The sequence below is a fragment of the Bufo bufo genome, chromosome 8 (genome assembly GCF_905171765.1).
Source record: "Bufo bufo chromosome 8, aBufBuf1.1, whole genome shotgun sequence".
In the NCBI taxonomy this organism is placed as follows: Eukaryota; Metazoa; Chordata; class Amphibia; order Anura; family Bufonidae; genus Bufo; species Bufo bufo.
In genome coordinates, this window is record NC_053396.1 from 209,684,448 (window position 1) to 209,710,453 (window position 26,006).

At 46.6% G+C, this 26,006-nt stretch overlaps 1 protein-coding gene across 8 annotated transcripts; it reads left to right on the forward strand.

Moving 5' to 3' along the window:
• The first annotated feature begins 4,529 nt into the window (after positions 1-4,529).
• On the forward strand, positions 4,530-22,763 carry PHF1 (PHD finger protein 1). Of its 8 annotated transcripts, none has more exons than XM_040442645.1 (15): positions 4,531-4,723; positions 15,538-15,728; positions 16,270-16,363; positions 16,456-16,551; positions 16,631-16,731; positions 16,810-16,958; positions 17,122-17,217; positions 18,612-18,680; positions 18,934-19,057; positions 19,448-19,515; positions 19,724-19,864; positions 19,982-20,096; positions 20,175-20,272; positions 20,823-20,900; positions 22,140-22,763. In XM_040442645.1, exons 2-15 carry the CDS (start codon positions 15,555-15,557, stop codon positions 22,369-22,371), a joined length of 1,635 nt encoding a protein of 544 aa, XP_040298579.1. In that variant the 5' UTR covers positions 4,531-4,723; positions 15,538-15,554; the 3' UTR covers positions 22,372-22,763. The 8 variants fall into 8 exon arrangements, with proteins under 8 accessions (XP_040298586.1, XP_040298579.1, XP_040298578.1 ...); XM_040442644.1 differs by having other exon boundaries at positions 4,531-4,707; XM_040442650.1 differs by having other exon boundaries at positions 4,531-4,707; positions 16,279-16,363.
• The last annotated feature ends 3,243 nt before the right edge of the window (positions 22,764-26,006 follow it).

Sequence of the window (26,006 nt, forward strand, 5' to 3'; positions counted from 1 at the left end):
AGCGGAAAGGAGCCCAGCACCGCCCCGCGTCCTCCGAATCTCCTCCTTGCTGGCTGACGTCACAGAGCTGGAGCGCCGAAATCTCGCAATGCGCGAGCTAGCGCATTCGCAGTGTCGGCATCATGTTCATTCCCTGTGCTGGCATCAGCACAGGGAATGAACTACGCATGCGCTAGCTCGCGCATTGCGAGATTTCGGCGCTCCAGCTCTGTGACGTCAGCCAGCAAGGAGGAGATTCGGAGGACGCGTGGCGGTGCTGGGCTCCTTTCCGCTGGACTCATCTCCGGATACAGGACACATATCAGGTTCATTTGCATATTGATCAAAACGTTTTTTTAACACAATAAAAGCGCAGAGAGCTGTGGGGACTGGGTATTGCGGATGTGCTAGCGGCCATCTAGCAGCCCATGTCCTCAGCTCTATACCCAAAATCCTGGTGACAGGTTCTCTTTAAAGACCAGACCACTTTTTACACTTCGGCACTACACTACTTTCACCATTTATTGCTCGGTAATGCAACTTACCACCCAAATTAATTTTACCTCCTTTTCTTCTCACTAATAGAGCTTTCATTTGGTGGTATTTCATTGCTGCTGACATTTTTACTTTTTTTGTTATTAATCGAAATTTTTGCAAAAAAATGACATTTTTCACTTTCAGTTGTAATTTTTTTTTTAAAAACTACATTTCTATATAAAATTTTCTCTAAATTTATTGTTCTACATGTCTTTGATAAAAAAAATATGTTTGGGTAAAAAAAAAATGGTTTGGGTAAAAGTTATAGCGTTTACAAACTATGGTACAAAAATGTGAATTTCCGCTTTTTGAAGCAGCTCTGACTTTCTGAGCACCTGTCATGTTTCCTGAGGTTCTACAATGCCCAGACAGTACAAACACCCCACAAATGACCCCATTTCTGAAAGTACACACCCTAAGGTATTTGCTGATGGGCATAGTGAGTTCATAGAACTTTTTATTTTTTGTCACAAGTTAGCGGAAAATGATGATTTTATTTTATTTTTTTCCTTGCAAAGTCTCATATTCCACTAACTTGTGACAAAAAATAAAAACTTCCATGAACTCACTATGCCCATCACGAAATACCTTGGGGTGTCTTCGTTCTAAATGGGGTCACTTGTGGGGTAGTTATACTGCCCTGGCATTCTAGGGGCCCAAATGCGTGAGAAGAAGTCTGGAATCCAAATGTGTAAAAAATGCCCTGTAAAATCCTAGTACTCATTGGAATGTAGGCCCCTTTGCCCACCTAGGCTGCAAAAAAGTGTCACACATGTGGTATCGCCGTACTCAGGAGAAGTAGGGCAATGTGTTTTGGGGTGTATTTTTTACATATACCCATGCTGGGTGAGAGAAATATCTCTCTAAAAGAAAACTTTTCCCATTTTTTATACAAAGTTGTCATTATAGAGAGATATTTCTCTCACCCAGCATGGGTATATGAAAAAGACACCCCAAAACACATTGCCCAACTTCTCCTGAGTACAGCGATACCACATGTGTGACACTTTTTTGCAGCCTAGGTGCGCAAAGGGGCCCAAATTCCAATGAGTATCTTTTAGGAGGGCATTTTTAGGCATTTGGATTCCAGACTTCTTCTCACGCTTTAGGGCCCCTAAAATGCCAGGGCAGTATAAATACCCCACATGTGACCCCATTTTGAAAAGAAGACACCCCAAGGTATTCCGTGAGGGGCATGGCAAGTTCATAGAAGTTTTTTTTTTTTTTGCAAAAGTTAGCGGAAATAGTTTTTTTTTTTTTTTCTCACAAAGTCTCCCTTTCTGCTAACTTGTGACAAAAAATTAAATTTTACATGAACTCGCCATGCCCCTATCAAAATACCTCTTTCCAAAATGGGGTCACATGTGGGGTATTTATAATGCTCTGGCATTTTAGGGGCCCTAAAGCGTGAGAAGAAGTCTGGAATATAAATGTCTAAAAAATTTTACGCATTTGGATTCCGTGAGGGGTATGGTGAGTTCATGTGAGATTTTATTTTTTGTCACAAGTTAGTGGAATATGAGACTTTGTAAGAAAAAATAAATAAATAAAAAAATAAAAAAATATCAATTTCCGCTAACTTGTGACAAAAAAATGTCTGAATGGAGCCTTACAGGGGGGTGATCAATGACAGGGGGGTGATCAGGGAGTCTATATGGGGTGATCAGGGGTTAATAAGGGGTTAATAAGTGACAGGGGGGGGTGTAGTGTAGTGGTGCTTGGTGCTACTTATTACAGAGCTGCCTGTGTCCTCTGGTGGTCGATCCAAACAAAGGGGACCACCAGAGGACCAGGTAGCAGGTATATTAGACGCTGTTATCAAAACAGCGTCTAATATACCTGTTAGGGGTTAAAAAAATCGCATCTACAGCCTGCCAGCGAACGATCGCCGCTGGCAGGCTGGAGATCAGCTAGTATACCTCCGGTTCCTGTGAACGCACACGCCTGTGTGCGCGCGTTCACAGGAAATCTTGCGTCTCGCGAGAGGACGCGCCGGCGCGTCCAGGAGGAATAACAGGGCCGCCGCAAAGACGCAATCCTGCGTACGGCGGTCCTGTAGTGGTTAATGGGGTCCCGGGGCTCATCCCAATTTATTCACATCATCTCCTTAGCAACCATCTGTGAAAATTGCATTGCACCCGCACTTGCTTGCGGATGCTTGTGATTTTCACGCAGCCCCATTCACTTCTATGGGGCCTGCGTTGCGTGAAAAACGCTGAATATAGAACATGCTGCGATTTTCACTCAACGCACAAGTTATGCGTGAAAAACATTGCTCATGTACACAGCCCCATGGGTCAGGATTCAGTGCGGGTGCAATGTCACGTCACGCATTGCACCCGCGCAGAAAACTCGCCCATGTGAAAGTGGCCTTCGGTTATTCCATAGTATACTATTGCAATCAGTGACATTTTGACAGGCTTCCAGTTAATGTGCTGCAGGAAGTGCTTAAAGGGGTTGTCCGGGTTCAGAGCTGAGCCCGGACATACCCTTATTTTCACCCAGGCAGCCCCCCTGAGGCTAGCATCGGAGCATCTCATGCTCCGATGCGCTCCCTTGCCCTGCGCTAAATCGCGCAGGGCACGGGTTCTTTTGTTTTCAATAACACACTACCGGGCGGAAACTTCTGCCCGGCAGTGTGTTCAGTGACGTCACCGTCTCTGAGGGGCGGGCTTTAGCTCTGCCCTAGCCGTTTTACTGGCTAGGGCAGAGCTAAATCCAACCCATCAGTGCCGATGATGCCACCGGGGTTCCTGTCAGCCCCATGGAGAGCCCCGGTTCGTCACCGGATCTCCAAAAAATGCCTTTGTTCTGCGCAATTTAGCGCAGGGCAAAGGAGAGCATCAGAGCATGAACTGCTCCGATGTTCATGTCAAGGGGGCTGCCGGGGTGAAAATGGAGGGATGTCCGGGCTTTTAATATTGATTACCTATCTGTCTATGGCAAAGCCGCAGCAGAGCAGGTAGACAGAAGGGAGACGGCAGGTGCACACTGCGCGCGCCGTCTCCTCGTACAGCTGATCAGCGGTGGTGCCGGCTGTCGGACCCCACTGATCCGATATTGATGACCTATCCTGAGGATAGGTCATCAATAACCTGTATCCAAAAATCACTTTTCATTTGGCTTCTTCGATTTTTTACAACCGCCAGTAGCGCTCTCCTCTCGCGAGGGACTCAAAGCACAGTCCAGGAGTAGGACCACTTTACCCTACGCGTCTTCTCGGAGGCGCAGTGCAATGGCCAGGAAGCATGGCTCATATGGAACGCCGCCTCCTCGTCAGCCGATCGGTGGGGGTGCCAGGTGTTAGACCCCCGCCAATCCTGACAATAGGTCATCAATATATATGGCTTGCACAACCCCTTCGGGACACAAAAATATTTTTTTGTTTTTATTCTTTACTCACTGCCGTCCCAAAGACGTAACTTTTTAATTTTTACATTCACCTAGCCATAGGAGGGCTTATGTTTTGGCGCCATATAACATTTAGTGGGAAGGGGGAAAAATAATAAATATTTATTTTTTATATGAGGAAGGGGTAATTAGAATTTTTTCTATCTTTAGATTTTTCTGTCTTTTTGAGGCCCTATAATTTATTCCTACTCAGCCAGTAAACTCTCAGACAGCCATAGGAACTCATTTATACGGTCACTACCTGAAATAATCACTACATATACACCATGAGGAAAATTTTAATAGTAAAACCCTATGAGAAGATGCCATTGGCCGTTGCTTTTCCCGCCTGGATCCCACACACTAATTAGACAGTCAATTACCCTCTGAATCTATTAAATTCCCTCATCCTGATTGGCTGCTATGTACCTCAGGGTTTTCCCGCGTTCTATCTACGACCGTTGATTGGCCGTGTCCGAACGTGACTGACGTGTGCGAAACCCCGCCCACCTCAAAGGGGAAAAAAATTGCCGAAACAGGGATCTGCCTTTTCTCCTATCAAACGGTTCCGATTGGTTGGCTCCGGGGGTGGGTGTGGTGACGTGGCCGGGGTCGTTGCCTGGCTCCTCCTGCCTTTAGGCTGCTGCGTCACTCGGGCCGAGGTGCGGCCCGAGGATAAGAAGGAGGAGGACGCGCTGCTGCCCGGACCCCCCCGGGAGAGGCGGGGGAGGAAGACACCGAGCCACTGTGAGGGGAAGAAGAAGAGGAGGAGCCGGGGGAGGAATCTGAGGGGACCCCGGGGTGAGGGGAGCACCGTGTGAGAGGAATAGCAGAGGCCAATTATCAGGACAGGGGGGCGGGAGCTGGAGAGGCCGTGGGAGAAAAATGATCTCCGAAGGACGGCGCTTGGGTTAATGATCCGTCGCTAATTTCGGCTCCAGAATGAGATTGGAGGCGGCCGTGAAGGGGTTAAGTGAGGGAGAAGGACGCTGGACTGGCTGAAGTGACACCAGCTCCCCCGCTCTGACAGGACTGCCGCACACTTTTCTAACAGGACATTATGCAAATGTAGGCAAATGAGGAGGCAATGCTAATTAGTAATCAGCAGGTAATGGCCGGGGTGAGCGGGCGCTGCATTGTGATTTCTGCAGTCACGCTTCTGCAGGCAGATAATGCATAGCATTACCATATACGGCAGTGCCTATAGACGCTATACCCTCCGCTCGTCTTCTCGCCATTTCTCATCCAGATGCAGAATCATTCGATTATTCTTCTGTGTGTTGTCGTCGTCATCTCGTGACGCTGTGTTTATAGTCGTTTTTTTTTACGTCATCCGGAGGCTTTTAGGCTTCTCCACCCCGTGGTCAGTCCTCGACCTTCTCCGTGTCGTCACCTGTTGACCCCAAAAACATCCGACGCTGTGACTCAAATACGTTTCCCATGGCGGCGACGGATATTATAAAATTTTTAGCTTCAAATTTATTTATTTGTTAGATTATTTTATCGAAAGGGGTTCTCTGGGCTTTTTGTTGTCTTTAGAAAATCTCGGAGTCTTCTCGTCAGTGGACGAAAGATCGTTTCCTCATTTCTTACCCATCCATCGTGCTGCCGATGCTTAGACCGACTGCGGGCTCTTCCGCTCAGCTGCCGGTCGGACGTGTTCCTGTGTCTTCCTGTTCATCTGCATTTACCGTAAAAGGCGGCTGAGCAGGAAGATCCAGGAACATCACTTTATCGAGGTGCTTGGATTTTGGCACCCATCGTGGATCCGAGTGAGGATTAGCACTATGGGACAAAATCCTCGGGTTTTCCGTGCGGAACCTGCAGAAATGAGTAACTTGCTACTTATTTCTGAGGAAGTTTATATATATTTTTTCAGTGGCACGGCTCAGAAATTTTTCAGTGCGTGTGAACAGGGTTGTAGAAAACCAACGCACATGCGCAGGATGCGGATTGTTATTGGATTGCGTAAATGGACTCTGACGACCGACAGCGAGCTTCGTCACCCATCGTATGAAAAGTATTAGTAATTTTTCATTGGATGAGGAACTTGGACATAGACGCAGTTTTCCGACCTGGTTCGGAAGAGTCTCAAATATTTCAAAGCCATCAGTGTAAAGGGATCCATGCCATGGGGATGAGGGCGGCGTTTGGCAAAGGGATCTTTTTAAGGAAGGACTAGAGTTGGCTATGCACACATTAGAATTGGTAGGAATGTCTAGTTTTGACTGGCATGTGCCGATGGGTTCCTCTAACCCCCTTCGCCAAGGAACAGTCAGATTTCTGATCACTTGTTTTTTAATGGTCATAATCAACATTTAGCCCTTACTTAGGTGGAAAGACATGGGAGAATCAATAGACGTAGAACGACCTGTGGAGATGGTCAGAATCAGATTGACCAAGTAGAGCGTGGGCCTCGGGGATGGTCAGAATCGGGTTGACCAAGAGAAGCGTGGTGTTCGGGGATGGTCGGAATCAGGTTGACCTGGAGAAGCGTGGTGTTCGGGGATGGTCTGAATCGGGTCGACCAGGAGAAACGTAGGCCTTCGGGGATGGTAAGAATCGGGTTGACCAGGAGAAGCGTGGGCCTCTGGATGGTAAGAATTGGGTTGACCAGGAGAAGCGTGGGCCTCGGGGATGGTAAGAAGCGGGTTGACCAGGAGAAGCGTAGGCCTCGGAGATAGTAAGAATCGGGTTGACCAGGAGAAGCGTGGGCCTCTGGATGGTAAGAATCGGGTTGACCAGGAGAAGCGTGGTCCTCGGGGATGGTAAGAAGCGGGTTGACCAGGAGAAGCGTAGGCCTCGGAGATAGTAAGAATCGGGTTGACCAGGAGAAGCGTGGGCCTCGGGATGGTAAGAAGCGGGTTGACCAGGGGAAGCGTGTTCCTCGGGGATAGTAAGAATCGGGTTGACCAGGAGAAGCATGGGCCTCTGCTGTTCCTCTCTTTGCTGTTTTCACTGTTTTGTAGACTTCATCTTCTGAGCATTGTGTTGTCTGTATGATTGTCTGTTTCACATGTTTACATAAAGTTTTTTTTCATATTGACTCTTGGTGGTTGAATATTAAAGGTGCAATCCTTATTACGAGGTGTCCATTGATCCCACTGTCCTGTAGGTCACGGGGCATGGACCCACCCGGAATTTGGTTTGTGCACTCGTGGCAACTGATTCTGAATAAACGCTTCTCTTCTGCCGTGTGCCCTGCGTTTCTTACTGAAGGACGGGTTGCACCTTTAATACCTGACAACTGTGTGTGACCTGATCCTGTGGTACGTGGTCACAGAGACATCATCTCCGCATGTGGCTCATCATATTGTACATATTTTCCGGACATCATTTCGATTCATTCAACTTGAAAGCCGTATAATTTAATGTAATTAGTCAATCTCATGTACTATTCAGAAAGAGATCCGCCTGAGGTCAGCCTGGATACGCGAAAACGGTACAGACAAGCATTTCACAGTTTTTCTGATCTTTGTTTTATTATTTTCCACATTTGTCAGTATCTGTGTTTGCAGTCAGTGAGTGGGAGTTAATATTTAGCGGCTGAAGACCTGATCATGTTTAAACCTTCATATAATGGCAGTATGATAAGGCCTCATTCATTTGCTTATTTGTGGCCGCAAATCCTGGCGCGGTGGTGGGTTTAAGGATTTGAACTTGCAGCATGATGGAGCCTTATGATGTGGTTAGTTTGGGTTAGACCCTAAGGCCAGGATTTGTGTACGGGCACTAAATGCAACCACCTTATGGTTGTCTGAATGAAGTCCAAGGCCAAGTTTAGATGCAACATAAATTTATAAGACTACTTTCACACTTCTGGATGCATCTATTTTGCCTGAATCCGGTTGTATTAAATCAAAACTGAACAAACCGGATCCAGTTTGTAAATCTATGGGCGCCCGATCCGTTTTTTCCGATTAAAAAAAAAAAAAAAACTGATCCGGCACCATTAACTTACATTGTATTCATGCTATATCTGGTTTGTTCCGTTTTGGTTTTGTCCACATTGACAATGAATGGGGACAAAACTGAACTGTTTAATAATTAAAGAGGTTATGCCATTTTAGACAATGGGGGCATATCGCACCTACAAGGAGGCCGGAGCAGGGAAAGTTGAGGAGGGTGCACTGCGCATGCGCAGCCGCCCTCCATTCATTTCTATGGAGCTGCCGAAAATGGCATGTGCAGTGTTCTCCCATTCACTTCACTGGGAGAGGCGGGGAGCTGCGCCTGGTGGACGGACCCTGGGAAACCCAGGGTCCTCCAGCCACAACTCTCTCCGGCTCCGTTCTCCTTGTAGGTGCAGGTCCCAGAGGTGGGACCCGCACCTATCAAACAATGGGGGCATATCCTAGCGATATGCCCCCATTGTCTGAGATGGGAAAACCCCTTTAATTACGTTTTTGAGATCCGCTGTCAGATCTCAAAACTGGAATTTAAACCCCGGATGTGAAAGTAGCCTAACTCTGTAGCTCCAAAATTTTTCCTGCCTGATGGGATCCCTTCCTTTTGTCTATATTTATTTATTTATTTGGCTCCAAAAAGAAGTCCTCTCGGACACAGGGGTGTGCTGCAGTGTAAGAGCTCATTCACACTAGCACATAGATTTACACATCTCTTTTTTTGCAGTTTGCTCCCTATTGTGTTCTGAGCTGCTCGCTTTTTATCTGTATCTGTTCAGTTTGTTTCCCTGTAATGGATTAGCTATTATTTTGCTGTTTATGCATTGTTGCAGAAATATGAATGAATGGCACAGATCTTCTTTCTCAGAACTGTACAGTGTCTTGTTCTTTTTTTTTTTTTTTTAATTGACATCTGGGTGTTACCAGTTGGGGACGTGTCACTAGATAGTCTGCAGTGCTGCCAATGTCAGACTGCGTAGGGACACACAAGAGGAATGGTAACGCCCAGGTGTCAATATATTCATACATATGGATCTGGTGAAACATGCTGCGTACTGAAAAAACGCCTATGTTCACTACTCACAAAAAGTTCAGGATATTTGGCTTGTGGGTGAAATTTCAGGATGAACCTAAAATGCACTGTAACCTTTACAGGTGACCTTCTCTAAACTTCTGAATGCACATGTCCAGCTGTTCAATGTTTCAGTACTTTTTACACAACTTGCTGTTCTCTAACAAGGAGCTTAACAGCAAAATTCACAACAGGTGTTTGGTCCATGAATCGTCCAATACATTTTCTGGTTCAATTAGAATTGGTATTTAAACAGTCCTCCTCATCATGCTGTTCACATTTTGACATCATGAGACCAAGATGACCCCTAACAATTATGAGGCTTTCAGCAGGATGTTTTTAGACAGAAGTGGCCCCTGAGCTTAGAGTGTCATCAGCAGGTTGGTTGTATTAGAGATACAGAGACTGGAAGAGTCACAGAAAGGCAGGGAAGTGGACGTCCTTTGGCCACACCCCACACTTATGACCGCTTTATTGTGAACAATGCCCTGTGGAACCGGATGATAAATGTCACACAACTCCAGGCACATTTAAGGGAGGTGAGAGGCACCCAAGTGTGATAGCATACCATTCAAAACTGTTTACATCAGCGTGGCCTGCGCGCTAAAGGACCTGCAAGGGTACCTGACCACACCACCAGGCACGGCGCCATCGTCTTGCTTGGGCCAGGGTGCACCTACTCTGGATGAGGGACCAGTGGGCCTCAGAGCTGTTCACTGATGAAAGTCGATTCACGCTGAGCAGAAATGATGGCCACCAACGATGTTGGAGACGTCAAGGAGAGCGCTATGTATCAGCCACTGTTGTCACCAGAGCCTTTGGTGGTGGTGGTGTTACAGTGCGGGCAGGTGTGTCTAGTCAATACAGAACTGCCCTACACTTTGTGAATGGTCCAGTGACAAGCCCATTCTACTTGAAGAACATCATTAATCCAGTCATTGTGCCTCTGCATGAACAACACAGGACTAATTCCATCTTCATGGAGGACAATGCGCCAGCTCATTAAGGTCGTATCATTAGGGAATGGGTGCTGGAGACTGGGGGACCTCGAATGGAGTGGACTGCACTTTCCTTGGAGCTGAATCCCAATGAAAACCTATGGCGGGGGTGGCCACCCTGCGGCTCTTCAGTTGTTGTAAAACTACAATTCCCACTATGCTCTGCTGTAGACTGATAGCTGTAGGCAGTCTGAGCATGCTTGGAGTTGTAGTTTTGCAACAGCTGGAGAGCCAATGGTTGGCCATCTCTGACCTATGGGATCAGCTGAGTCACCGTGTAGAGGCTCATAACTCTGTACCCCAGAACCTCAATGACCTGAGGGCCGCCCTTTAAGAAGAGTGGGATGCCATGCCTCAGCAGATGATAAGGCGACATGTGAATAGCATGAGACGTCATTGTCAAGCTATAATTGAATCTTAAAGAGGACCTTTCATTACAATAAAAAATCTAAAGTAAGTATGCTGACATGGAGAGCGGCGCCCAGGGATCTCCCTGCACTTACTATTATCCCTGGGCGCCGCTCCGTTCTCCCGGTATAGGCTCTGGTATCTTCAGATTTTCGGCTCAACTGGGAGGAGCCTGCTCTTGTTCTCCTAGGCGTCTCCTTCTGGCCAATCGCAGCACTCAGCTCATAGCCTGGGAGAAAAAAACCTCTCGGGCTATGAGCTGAGCGCTGCGATTGGCCAGCGCTACAGCCTGGGAGAAGGAGACGCCCAGGAGAACAAGAGCAGGCTCCTCCCGGTTGAGCCGAACATATGAAGATAACTGAGCCTATACCGGGAGAACGGAGCGGCGCCCAGGGATAATAGTAAGTGCAGGGAGATCCCTGGGCGCCGCTCTCCATGTCTGTATGCTTAGTTTAGATTTTTTTTTATCGTAATGAAAGGTCCTCTTTAAGGCCTCATGACATGTTATTGAGACATTGACATTTTGTGGCGGTATACCCAGCACTGGGGTTGGATTTTGTTTCAATAAATTGTTTGAGATGAGGAAATCACCATTGCTGCTTTTACTTAAATGTCCGACTTTCATGATATCACTGGAGCCAGAACTTTTTAGGTTTTCCATAAATTTCACCCGAAAGCCAAATATCCCTAACTTTTTGTGAGTAGTGTGTGTGTGTGTGTGTGTGTGTGTGTATGTATGTGTATATATATATGTGTGTGTGTGTGTGTGTGTGTATATATATATATATATATATATATTAAAGAGAAGGTAAATAGTGAAAAGTATATGAAGGTGTAATATTTTCCAGTAGGGATAAAAGCAACAGAATTGATAAAGATCCATAATATGCAGGTGTGTATGAATCCTAAGCATGTATATGGTGCAGTTTTGCATGTTGGGGTTCTCCAGCCACTTAAAAATACTCAGACTGGTGTAAAAGTGTCCTGGGTCCCCCAGTGGTCTCCACTTCCTAATCCGTCTTGACATGGACATGTGATGCTACAGCCAGTGATTGGTTACAGCGGCCTAAACAGTGCACATGGAAAAATAGAGTTAGGGTCCATTCACACGCCTGTAGTTTTGGGTTCCCATCCGTTCCGCAATTTTGTGGAACGGGTGCAGACCCATTAATTTCAATGGGGCCACAAAAGATGTGGACAGCGTCGCCCCGCAAAAAAAGATATAGCATGTCCTATTCTCCGCAATTGCGGACAAGAATAGACATTACTATTATAGGGACGACCATGTGCGGAATGCACACGGCTGGTATCCGTGTTTTGTGGATCCCCAATTCGCTGACCGCAAAACACTTACGGATATGTGAATAGACCCTTCTATGGACTGTCCAGTCAGAGGGCTATAGAAGTCTATGATGGCAAAGGTTTGAGCAAGGAGGTTAAACATCCAACAGAGACAGACCAAGCAGTTTTGGGGAACTTCGAGCAAGGGGACCCCCAGTTCAGATTGGTCCTGCCCTTTGTTACTGGGTAGATCACAGCTGACCCCCTCTACGGAGAAACTTTATTCATAGCAAACATCGAGGAATGGAGGTGGCTCATGAGTCATAGAGGGTGAATGTTTGCTGGCTCCTTTTGTCTTGGGTGGAAAAACCTAATACCATAATTGGGCTAAGAGGGGGATTTCCCTTGTAGAGAAGGTGATATCAAGCCGACTTAAAAAAAAAAAAAGCTCCAGCTTGCATTGCATTTAAAAAAAAAGGTCCCTGATTTACAAAACTGCCAATAGCAAAAAAAAATAATGCTTGTGCGTCCGGTGTTTTCCTTAGACCTTCAGCTAACATCTGGGGGGGTGTTTTTACCATTAAAAATGCACCAAAAATGTAAGTGCAGAGAAATGCCTGTAAAAACCTATGTATAGGACCCCTATAATAGTGACAGCCAGTGGAACCTATAAACAGTGAAAGCCACAGACCCCTGAAATAGTGGGAGCCAAAGACCTCAATATATGTGTCAGTACACAGTCACATACCCCATAACTGTGACCTTCACAGATACCACCATAATAGAGACCGAATAACATAACAAAAACAGGTGCACTCTGCGGTCTTACTAACCCTCGTACTGGTGTAAAATTGAGAGATTAGCCAACATATCCTGCTTGGAGGACATGTCTGAGCCCGAGCACCGCGCCAAGGTTTCTCAAGTAGCTCGGGAACCTAACGCTAAACCTATCTGGGCCGTATGGGCAATACCAGGAGCCAGTGGGCGAATTACAGGTGCGCAAGGTCCGACTCAAAGCAATCTCCCAGTTACCTCCAGCATGTGACCATGCATACAATGGGAGGAGGCAGAGAGCTCTGAGCCCCACCCAAGACTGGCTGATATAGCCCGGGCCTCACATGTGCACCAGAATGCTGCCTGTGGATGGAAATGAAGGCACATTCAGACTAGGAGTTTCTACACCTCCAAAAATACAAACTACAAATTGGTGTGGTATTAAAAAGCAGGAAGTGCTCAACCCCGTATGCAGTGGTGCATCTATACCGGGGGGGGCAGATCCTGCACTTGTGGCCCGTTGCTAATGGCAATCCCCAGCAAAAATGCATACAATGGAGGATGCCTGCAGCGGACCACAAGTACCACAATGGACATCCTACACAGGATATCAATTGTGTGGATGTGATAAACAGTCAAAATAACATAACAAAAACAAATACAGGTGCACTCTGCGGTCTTACTAACCCTCGTACTGGTGTAAAATTGAGAATTAGCCAACATATCCTGCTTGGAGGACATGTCTGAGCCCGAGCACCGCGCCAAGGTTTCTCAAGTGCAGGATCTGCCCCCCCGGTATAGATGCACCACTGCATATGGGGTTGAGCACTTCCTGCTTTTTAATACCAAGCCAATTTGTAGTTTGCATAATAGAGACCGCCACTAATTCCAGTGTACCCGCATAACAGTGAACACCATTGAATCCAACATTCCCTATGCCAGCGACGACCACAGTTTCCCCAGTGGCAATAAAAGTAAAATTATCTTGAAGATAGGAAGAATGTGACTCTAGTGGGTGGCGTTTGGGAATACGGAAGTCAATGCAAGCCTAAAACTGCCGTTTCGGTTTATTTTTTTAGTATACTGTAGGGACAGGGATGTTAAACATTTCTCTAATGTACTTTGCTAGGGAAAGAGGTTTCATTGTACCAGAAAACAGGGTGTAAAGAGTCTTCTTAGCAAAGCTCTGTCTCCAGTTCTACTGAGCACTGAAGACGTCTGTGTAAGAAGTCAGGGACTAGGTTAGTGACAAGAGGCAGGCGGGAAACCTCTGTATGTTACACACAGGCGTCTTCAGCGCTCAGTACAACACTGAAGACAGTCAGAGCTTTGCTAAGGCCAGACGCAGAAGAGCGAGTTCAATGAGAGAAACTTGCAGCGTGTATCAGTGCGAGTTCCCAATCTGACCTCTGCTCCCTTGAAAGGATCACGCAGCATTATAATGATTTATAATGCTGTGTGATCCTGGAATCTATTGAATTACACTGACATAATGCTGTCAATGTAATTCAGTAGATTCCAGATCTCGCAGGCAAACACAGTATTGTAAATCATTGTCAGGGGAGCAACGGTCAGAACGGGAACTCACACTGACACGCAAGTTTCTTGCATTGAACTAGCTCGTCTGTGTCTGGCCTCAGAAGACTCTTTGTTTTCTAGTACAAATGAACCTCTTTTCCTTAATAAAGTATATTACAGCCCGGTACCTGCACAAGATTAACAATAAACCGAAACAGCAGTTAGACGTTAACACCATGCAGCAGAACCTGCAAACGAGCGCACCTCCACATCCTCCTGAAATTCCTGCAGGCCTGGAATATTTGAACTTGTGCTAAAGTTTGCTATCTGTGGTGTAGACCGACGAGCGCTAGGAAAAGAGAAAAGTGAGCGGACAGCAACAAGTGGTAAATGCTATGGGAGGAATCACGTGCGGAGAGGCTGCAGCATTTACAGTGGCAGCGTTCAGTCCGCAGCTTGTCAATTAATGCTGCTGGTTTTACACCGGGCTTTCAACCTTTCCAGTGCAAAGCTTGAAGGTGGCGGAAGACCCCACGTGATTCCAAATGCAATCCGCCCATTACTGGGGAGTTTTGGGATGGCATTTATGCCAGATCCACCGTGGACCCACTGCATGTCAACGTACCCGAACATCGATTCAGGAAAAAAAACATCAGTAGTTAAAAGGCTTATCGAACCACTATAATGACCCACTGCATGTCAACGTACCCGAACATCGATTCAGGAATCTCAAACTGGTTGTTCTTCTGTTCCAGTCAGTTCTTTCTTCATTCCTACGCACTCAGCATAAAAACCTAAAAATTAGAAAAAAAATATCAGTAGTTAAAAGGTTTATCGAACCCCTATAATGACCCACCAATCCCCGGGCCCCTCGTATACAGTATACTTAACTGCCCATCGGCACCTGCGTCGGCCGCCGCTGCATCTACCATCACACGGATGGGGGGAGCAGCCTCCCTAGCGCCACCCGCGAGATGTAGTGGCGGCTGTACAGGGATCAGGAGCTACGCGGGGAGGGGGGTAAGTATAATCTGTATGAAAGGCCTGGGGTGTGGGGGAGTAATTATAGGGGTTGGATAACCCCTTTAAGTAATCGTGGCATTTTTGTTTTATTGTAAGTATTTCTAAAAGTAAAGCCAAAAAGCGTGTGGATGCAATCATGTGGTTCGTCTTGGATAAGCGAGCAAAGGGCGTTGTTAGAGAGTTGCAGCCCATCTGTATTGGAATTATCGGAGGATTGAAGCTTGGATGAGATGTATGGCCGTGTATAAGACAATTAGGACAGATGCACATGTCCGTGCTGCACGTATTATACATCCGCATTACTGCGTCACAGCCCAACTGCGGGTTTAACGGACCCAAACTCACAGCATCGTAGATCCCTATGATGCTTTGAGTTCAGGTCAGTTAAATCCATGGTTGGGCTGTGACACATCCGAGTAATACCAACATATTTTATGTCCGGCGCTTGGATGTGTGAACCTGACATTCTACACAGCATCGGATCTAAGCGTTAAAAGGGGCAAATAAAGGGGTCCCTTTTGGTCTGCACCTTAGTATTGTACCGTAGACTTCTTCAGCTTTACTACATATCCATATTGACTGCATATTCTTCTCCCTATGAGCTTAGGGATGTTCTACTAGAAGCCTCTTCATGTTTTGTCTACAATTGCAGGTTCTTTTTAAAATGTGATGGAGGGGCGGGAGCCCTCGACCAGACCCAGCCGCACCACACCTGCCAGCCCGAGGGTGACTCCTGCACTGGTGAAACGGCCTCGCTTTCAGACTCTGGCGCGTTTTTGGGAGGGTCAAGATGTTTTAGCTCGTTGGACAGATGGACTCCTGTATCTAGGCATCATCAAAAAGGTGAATTTTAATTTGAAGAAGGTGTCTGTACATGAACTGATAGAGCAGGTAGTGATTGGGAAATATATCTCAGATCAGTGCCCGCTCGCGTGCTGTCATGGCTGCTGCATGGTCGGCAGCTATGGTTACTAGGATTATCCATCCCCGTACAGTTTAATTGTTTATTGGCAGCGCATCCGAAAGCCATGCATGCACAGCCACCTCTCTATTCACCGCAGCACAAGATGGACCCCAGCCCCGAGATAGGTGAGGGTCTCACCTCCGGGACCCTCTTCTGTTGGACATTTATGGCGTATACTGTGGATACACCTTCAGTGATTGCTGTAAAACATGCAAGGGGGCAAAATGTGTCACCAAAAGTTGATGGTGCACCAGTAAGTAAGTGTCCCCCGTGTGCATTAGTAGAGCTTTTCATTTTTGTGGATGCAAAGAGGACGGTATAATCCCGGGTGACAGATCTCTACAGTAGCTATACATGTATGATACGTGCATTGGATCGTCTTCCATCTACTTTATCTTTCCTGCCGTTCTCTCCTCTCTGGTTCACGAGCAGGTGGACAGCGCACAAGAGACGTGTTTGGTTCGCTTTGAAGATAATTCCCAGTTCTCCGTGCTCTGGAAGGACATCTTCCCCCGTAAGAATCTCATTTATTTCATTATAAATGATTAATTAGGGATTAATGAAGGATTTTCCATAGCCGTGTTATCACACTCTTCATTCTCTCAGCTGCTGTGCCCGGAAAGGAGCAGCTGTGCTGTGTGTGCAACTCGCAGGCGTGTACCCCCGACAATAAGCTGGTGCATTGTGGGAAGTGTAAGCACGGTAAGTAAGCCTGGCATGATTGCCGTGTATGTTTCTGTCACTGTGATGTTGGCACTGAGCTCTGCCCCCTGTCTCACAGCTTATCATCAGGAATGTCATGTACCCGGCGTGCCATGCGATATAGATAGTGCAGGGAGCTCCTGGATGTGTAGACAATGCGTCTTTGCGGTGGCTACCAAGGTACGTCCAGTCCCCCATCGTCCTGCCAGTCTCTTTACGGGACCTGCCATTCAGTTTCTTTATTAAACCTTCTTACAGAGAGGTGGCGCGCTCAAGAAGGGCCCCTTCGCTCGCTCCATGCTGCAGATGAAGCTGTCTTTGCCCTATCAATTAAAGTCTTTAGAGTGGGACCCACTGCACCTAACCAATAAACAGCAGTGTTACTGCTACTGCGGGGGGCCTGGAGAGTAAGTATGGCGTAAGTAAAAAATGAAGGGGGGCGGTATCCAAAGGGATAGGGTGGGCAGCTGGTATGGGTGGGTCCAGCAAAGTAAGTATGAGACGTGTACATAGGGACAGAGGCAGTAGGAGGGTACATCAATATATACACACATATCTCTGCCCCTACAGATGGAACATGAAGATGCTTCAGTGCTGTCGCTGCCTCCAGTGGTTTCATGAAGCTTGTACACAGTGTCTGAGCAAACCTCTTTTATACGGAGACAGGTGAGTATGAACCCTGGGGGGAACTCCTGCATGATGGGTGCACAATGAAGATTGTACCTCAGATCTAACACTGTACCCTCACAGCATGTGCACGTGAGAATTGTACCACTGATACACCAATGCAGGAGAATTGTACCACTGATACACCAATGCAGGAGAATTGTACCACTGATACACCAATGCAGGAGAATTGTACCACTGATACACCAATGTAGGAGAATTGTACCACTGATACACCAATGCAGGAGAATTGTACCACTGATACACCAATGCAGGAGAATTGTACCACTGATACACCAATGCAGGAGAATTGTACCACTGATACAGCAATGCAGGAGAATTGTACCACTGATACAGCAATGTAGGAGAATTGTACCACTGACACAGCAATGTAGGAGAATTGTACCACTGATACACCAATGTAGGAGAATTGTACCACTGATTCACCAATGCAGGAGAATTGTGCCACTGATACACCAATGTAGGAGAATTGTACCACTGATTCACCAATGTAGGAGAATTGTACCACTGATTCACCAATGTAGGAGAATTGTACCACTGATTCACCAATGTAGGAGAATTGTACCACTGATACAGCAATGCAGGAGAATTGTACCACTGATACACCAATGCAGGAGAATTGTGCCACTGATACACCAATGTAGGAGAATTGTACCACTGATTCACCAATGTAGGAGAATTGTGCCACTTATACAGCAATGTAGGAGAATTGTGCCACTTATACAGCAATGTAGGAGAATTGTACCACTGATTCACCAATGTAGGAGAATTGTACCACTGATACAGCAATGCAGGAGAATTGTACCACTGATACACCAATGCAGGAGAATTGTACCACTGATACAGCAATGCAGGAGAATTGTGCCACTGATACACCAATGTAGGAGAAATGTACCACTGACACAGCAATGCAGGAGAATTGTGCCACTGATACACCAAGGCAGGAGAATTGTGCCACTGATACAGCAATATAGGAGAATTGTACCACTGATACAGCAATGTAGGAGAATTGTGCCACTGATACACCAATGTAGGAGAATTGTACCACTGATACAGCAATGTAGGAGAATTGTACCACTGATACAGCAATGTAGGAGAATTGTACCACTGATACAGCAATGTAGGAGAATTGTGCCACTGACACCAATGTAGGAGAATTGTACCACTGAGACACCAGTGAACCCTCCCAGCATAGGAGTTGTAGTTTTGCAAAAGCTGTGAGGCCACAGACTGGAAAGCATTGCCCCAGATAATGATTTCTACCTTATGGACAATGAAATCTGGAAGGAGTCTATGAAACTGGTATAGGAGAGAGGGCACGCAAGGGGAGTTTATCGGCCGCAGTCTCAATATTTCATTCTTTTATATGTCAGGTTTTATGTTTTTGAGTGCTCGGTCTGTACAAGAGGTCCAGAAAACGCCTGGAGACTTCCTCTGGGATGGTGAGTGTTATGTTCCATCATCCTTCATACTGCTTACCATTGATCCTGACATTAATCATTCACAATATAATCCTAATGTATCTGCTAAAGAGAAGGTTTTCCAGAAAATCTGCCATTATACCTCCGGCTGAATCTCTAATCTGATAGGAATGTTCTCCTGTGCTCAGTGTCGCCCTCTGCTGAGTACGTTAAGTTGCCAGGAGGAACGGGAGAAGGTGATGACCTCCATGTAATAAGACTTCTTCTTCTGCAGGGTGGATGTGTCGCACCTCGTCCTCTATCACCTCAGTATTTGTTGTAAGAAGAAGTATTTCGATTTTGAACGGGAAATCTTGTCTTTTGTGAATGAGAACTGGGAGAGTCTACTACTGGGAGAAGTAAGTTATTCACTTTCCTGTTTGCTGAATTTGTCATCGCACCTCCCCGATGGTCTCCTGACATCTTGTCAGCCAGTAGAAATCACCTTCTGCTCTGCATGTCAGGAGTGAAGCAGAGCTTATGCTGTAGCATAGCAGTATAGCTGAGAAAACTCCTTATCCGGTGGAAGTAAGAAGGGACTATATTGTCAGCTGCCAGAAGGGGAAGGAGACTGATATTGTCTAGAGACCACCCCCAGCAACTCCACGTGGGAAACATAGTAGCAAAAAATGATGAAAATGGTATTATTATATATTTTTTGCATTACAATGATTCATGGGATAACCCTTTAAACAAGTTGACTTTATCTAGACAGTGTATTCAAATACATAACCATGAGTGGTCTTTAGCTTACAGATACCCCTCGTTCGGACAGGTACTCCCATCTGCTCCACGCCTTGACAGCAGAGAAAGAAAGGTAAAAATCTCGCACTTGACATCTCTTGAAAATGAATTTCTGAAGATATCGTCTTAGTTTCAGGTTACGTTGTAAATCAGCTTTGGGTTGTAATGGTCGATGGTTGGGTAAAAATATAGCAGGCCACGCCTGATGCGATTCTTGTGTGTGTACGTCCAGATTTACATTGGCGCTTTGCCATTAGCCAAAGTTTTCTAACCGCTCGCAGGTTTATCTCTGGGAAGGAGATTAAGAAGAAGAAGTGTCTGTTTGGACTCCAGAGCCGCGTCCCCCCTCCCGCCCCACAGACGACACTGACTGAGCTGAGGCTACAGGATACAGACGTGAGAGGCTCCACTCCGTGTGTAAGGTGAGGGGATCTGGTACTCCGTGCAAGACTCTTATTAAACATCACTGTGTGTATATATCATGCTGCATTCTGTCTTCCTTCAACTCCGCAGCGAGCGGATATAAAGATCTCTTGCAGTTCCCTTTTAGGGAGGATGGGGGTCCTGAGAAGCCCTCCACACAAAACAAAGACACCAAGCATAGAGAAGCGGACGCGGAAGGAGAGGCAGAAGCTGCAGAGAGCTGTTACCCAGGTAATTTGGAACGATGTAAAATGTGTGGCAGGTAATAGACCGGCAGTAAGACCCACCTGTCATCTGTACTCTTTTCAGGATACGGTACAGAATCCTTTTAGTTGTAACCAGGAGTACTTGGGATACTGCGGTAGCCCCTACAACTTCCGACGCACTGGGGCGCGCTGCCTGCAGAGGTAAGTGATGCACCCTAGAAAATAGTACCAGGATTGGCTGCTTTTGCAGCTCATCTTTTTTGGTACCTGAAGAAGATCCCAGGATCAAATCTAAAAGTGTTGTCCGCTTTGTATGAATAAATACGTACTTTTGGGTATTACTGAGCACAGCTGTTTCTTAATATTCTGGCCCAGCAAGAAAGGAGCAGTTCTCTTTTAGCTACTTTCAAATCTGTGGCCGTCTGTGCTGGGAATCGGCTTGCAGCTTTTGTCCGGCCGATCCTTGGCATATTTGCCGGGTAGCTGCTGGATCTCTTCCAGACCCCATTATAGTGGTCCAGTGGTCAGACAGCAGTATTCGGCAATGCCAGATCCGGAGAACTCTGGCAGGCTGTTCTCTGCTGGAACAGCCTGCCAGAGAGCTCTGCCGCAGATGTGAAACTAGCCTTATATTTTCACATTTACCAGGGAGTAAGTGAACGAGGTCCTCAGGTAGGAAAGGTCGACGATGAGGAGGAAACAGATCCATAAATGTAGAATAACAATCCTTCTAATGATCTTCTTCTTCCAGCCCTCCAATTAGGATGTTTGCCTCTTTCCACCCATCAGCAAACACTTCTGGGACTGTGGCTGCTTCTCTTCAGTCCAGGTTCGTGCAGTCAGTTTTAAACGGACAGGGAGTTGTGGGCGGCTTTGAGTGACGTCACCTATAGGATCTCATATATCTATGGCAGTCACTGCACATGCAAGACTAATCTTCGTCAATCAAACTTGTATGATGTGTCGTGTGACATATAGAAACACCCCTGTGTGTGATTCCTTTCTGTGGTATGCAGAAATATCTTCTGAATTTCTAATCTAGAGAATGCAGTACCCAACGTAGCGCCCCTATATGCTTGTGGCTAAATCCAGTACAGCAGCTTAGCTCCATTCAAGCGAATATACACTGCCATACTAGACGAAGCTGCATGGAACAGTGCATCAAAGAAAAACATGTTGATCCTCTGGTAGTATAGGATGTGCCTAATATCAGCTGTCTCTAGACACACATGATGTCATAATTCAAGCATGGTGGCACTCCCTTCCTTTGTCTACTTGGGCTGGGATGTGCCATCACTTTGATACCAATCCTTAGAATGATGGGAGGCAGTGCTGGTTTAGTTTTCCCTGCAGAACAGGGCTCCTATCACCCAACCTAGGGAGGTCTAAAGGGTTGGATCGCATGTCCTAGCAATATAATATAGAAATATAGTCTGGGAAATATCTGCCTGCTACACCTTAAAGGGGTTTTGCAGACGATACAAAATGGTAAGTCATCAATATCTGATCGGTGAAGGTTCAACAATGAGCTGTTTGAAGAGATTCTAGATAACACTGCCCGTCGTCTCGGCCGTGACGTGTAATCACAAGTGCTTGTTCTATTCACCTGTAATGACACTGTGCCGATGCTGCAAGCGAGATGACGCGCAGTGTAGTCGTGAAGAGGAAGCAGTGCTCGCATGAGCGTCACCTCCTCTTTAAACAGCTGATTGGCCTTTGTTCCAAACCCTCACTGAGGATAGGAGGTCATCAATATGTACTGGCTGCACAACCCCTTTAAGTCAATGTCTCCAGTATTGTGGGCTCACCATACACGTAAGAGAGCAGTCACTGGTGCTCTGTCTGAATCCCATTGTCTTGGCCATTATTTTTTTGTCAGTAAGTAGCTGCTGGACTTCTCAGGTGCCACGTATTTATGGATAGCAGGATTGGACAGTGTGAAATTCAGTATGTTTGATCACTGTTACTACCGAGAGCTGGTGTCGGGGGATAATACAGAAGTTCTTTATATCGGACTGATGATTGTCGTAGATGAGACATTCACACTCTTTTATATTTTATATTTCAGTGAGGTGTCCCCTGCAGTCTCAGAAGTGCCCCCTCTGCTCCCAGAGGCGGTGGACCGATCAATCCCTGCTCCAGAACCTTCCTCTCCTCCCGCACCTCCATCCTCATCTTCCTCAGAGGGCTGTGAGTGGTCAGAGTCACCAGAAGAGGGGACGAGGGTGCTGGCCCGGAGGGTCACCCCGGCGGGGTCGATTGAATATTTAGTGGAAAGGGAAGAAGGAGAGATCTTCTGATTATTCTACAGAGATCCTGCGCTCAACTCTACCATGTGCTACCTGCGAAGATCCCATGATCTTATTGTACATACAAGGCTAATCCTGAACTCTCTGTACACGCGTGTACATAGCGCTGCTTGTGATTCTCGTCCCGTCATGTGTTTATACAGCTCAACGAGGCTGCATCGCATCACACATGGACAGATTGATGACATGAAGGAAATCCGAGTTTGTTTTCTTTTTGTATCTCCTAATTTACTATGTGGGATTGAAGGTCCGATGTTCTGTCCGTTCTAGGCTAAGGTATAAGATGGTGTCTGTTGAATAATTGCACAGGTTCTCGTCTATTAGAATCTTCATGAGAAATCACATCCATGTCTGTCCAGGATTATTAAAAAAGTGACACAAGTTTTCTTCGTCTGTTATGGTTCATTACAGGTTGGACCTTTCACAGATCACACATCACTGTTACCTTGGGGCTGAAATAACACACAGGGCCGTCAAGTGCAGCCTATAATGCTACCGCTTTGATCCAGAGGAAGGGAAAATTAATCCCTAACTAAACTCCCTGTCTCCTGAAATCTAGTACCCAAAACCTAAAATATGTTTATGTTCAAGAAAGTTATCAGGCCCCTCTAGAACTTGTACAAACCATAGTCTGATACACATACACATTACTCTTGTAAGAGATCGGCAGGTGTCCGGGAGCTCCCGACTCTTCCTCGACAGATGATGTCAGGGGAGAGAAGATGCGGGTGAAATTAGTACTTTCGTCAGATCCTTTTGTTCTCTCAGGAGATAAGGGCCGCTCCCCCCTTCCCCCCAGAACACTCATTAATGTTCCCCAGAAGGGAATCGGGAGAGATGGTGATCGTTCAGCCGACAGTTCCTGAATGTGTATGGGCAGCTTTACAGTAAAGAGTCCCAGTCTGATTTGATGGTGAAACCTTCTTTCATCTAGATGTAGAGGATGTCCCCTTGTCATGGTTACAGACCTAGATATAAAAAGATAGTTAGACCTCTGTACTGTCCATTCATAAATTTATACATGGTCATTAGCTGACACCTAAGCCTTTAAACAACTAATAGCTGGTATAAGCTTAGACTACATGGTCTAAAGATGCATTAGATTCATCATCTAGCATTAACCACTGTGATAAGTCTGCTACGGTTTTATACCGTTTGTAACCGGTAATGGGTGTGGACCCACTGTGCCAACTAACCACTTTAACTTTGGGCTAAACCTAAGGGCGTTGTCCTGGCAGTTCCCTAGTTTCCACCCTTTAACCCCTGTACAGGGATCTGGTCTTTGCTGCAGCAAACCATCCAGGCCGCTACCTCCTGCAGTAGTCCTGGTGTAGGTGGCTGCTGACGCACTGGAGTAGGGAAACTGGTGCGAAGCACCAAGTACACGGGCAAAAAGCGTAGTAGGGCAGACTAAGTACTTGTGTATTCCAAATAGCAATTTCAAGGTCGGGGCAGGCAAAGTACATGTGTAGTCCAGGTCACAGTTCCAAGGTGGAGGCAGGTGACAAGGAGCAGAAGACAGGCAAGGTTTGGTACACAGGTATACAGACAACAGACCACATTTGCTGGTTACTAGAGACTAGACAACCTCAAAGCTCAGGCGAGGAGGTGGAACCAGAGCCCAGCTAAATACAGAGACTGATCAGCAACTTAACCAGCACCTGGACAGGGGCAGGAGGAAAGCATTAAAGGGGTTGTCCGGGTTCACAGCTGAACCTGTACATAACACCTTCTTCACCCAGACAGCCCCTCTGAGATCAGCTTCGGAGTATTTCATGCTCCGATGCTCTCCCTTGCCCTGCACTGAATCGCCCAGGCAAAAGGCCTTTTCGGCATATGCGGTGATGTACCAGGTCTCTGCTAGGTGGAGGCTTCTGCAGTGTTCCCGGTGACCCCACCGGCACTAATGGGTGGGCTTTACCGCTGCCCTATCCTGTAAAACATGCTAGAGCAGCGCTAAAGTCCCTTCATTAGTGCTGGTGACGTCACCGGGAACACTGCTAGGTGGAAGCCTCAGCCTAGCAATGTAAGTTTGCAAACAAAAAGCCCTTGCCCTGCGCGATACAGCGCAGGGCAAGGGAGAGCAACAGAGCATGAAATACTCCGATGCTCATCTCAGAGAGGCTGCCTGGGTAAAGAAAGGGATATGTCTGGGTTCAGCTCTGACCCTGGACAACCCCTTTAACTCTCTCAGTGCTGAAGGAAAGTCCACTGAGCAATAATCCCAATTCACACAGCGAGAGCAGAGTGACGCCCGCGCCCGACTAGGACAGTAAGACAGCGGCAGTGACCACAGCAACCAGTCGCTGCCCATTGAGACACTACCACCGACACATCATTACGCAGGTCAGTAAGCCGAGGGTGGTCAGGAGACCCTATCAGTGGCAGCAGAGAAATGGTCACGAGGTCCTTAGATTTCACAGTTTTTTTTATTTTAGGTCAATTTAGCACAATTTTTTTCATCACTTTAAAACCCCCAATAAAGCGTTATAAAATAAAAGCATGTGCTCTTTGTGCAGCCAGAAACGTACATACCGTCACCGATCAGCCATAACTGGAAGGTGGGATATAGAAGGGATGGGGTGGGATATAGAAGGCAGCAAGTGATGAATTTGTTGGAAGTAGGAAAGATGGGCAACTGTGACAAGGGCCAAATTGTGATGGGTCAGATCATCTCCAAGACAGCCGGTCTGTGGACTGTTCATAGTATGAAGTTGTACCTACCAAAAGTGATCCAAGGAAGGACAACCAGTGACCCAGTCCAACAGAAAAGCTACTGTAGAGCAAATTTCTGGAAACGTTTTGGCTATCAATAGAAAGGTGCTGTGGCGGCAGACCGGTCATAGTGCCCATGCTGACCCCTGTCCACTGCTGAGAGTACCAACAAAAGGCCCATGACCATCAGAAGTGGACCATGGAGAAATGTAAGGAGGCGGCCTGGTCACGTTTACATCATGTTGACAGGTGCGTCACCTCTGAAGAGATGGCACCAAGATGCACTATTGGCATCGTGATGCTCTGGACAACATCCTGCTGGAAACCCTGGGTCCTGACATCCTGTAGATGTGACAGGTACCACCTACAGTATCTAACCACTGTACATCCAAGTAACCCCCTCCATGTCAGCAGTATTCTGTAATGGCAGTTGCCTTTTCCATCAGGATAATGCCCCCGCCACACTGTAAAAATGAGGAACATGACAAAGAGTTCTACAAGATTACTTGTCTCCAAATTACCCAGAACCCAAACTGATGATCATCTGTGCGAATTTGCTGGAAAAACCCATCCATGGTCTGGTCGGATCCATGACTTACAGGACTACAACAAGTCTTCAGCTGATTTCTTGGTGCCAGATACCACAGGACATCTTCAGAGGAGTCCATGCCTCTAGAGTCTAGGGGACATGAGGAGGAACTATACAATATAGGGCTCTGTTCTCATCTTGTTTTTGGCCATATCGGAGGTATATGTCAGAGTATTCCAGATGTATACCTATGACAGAAGCCTCGGGTATATGGCACTGTACAGGCATGAGGTGGCATACGACAACCATTGACTTCATTTAAAAAAAATCAGTATTCAGCATGGTATAGACTGCGCTTTCCCATACGGTTAAAAAAAGCTAT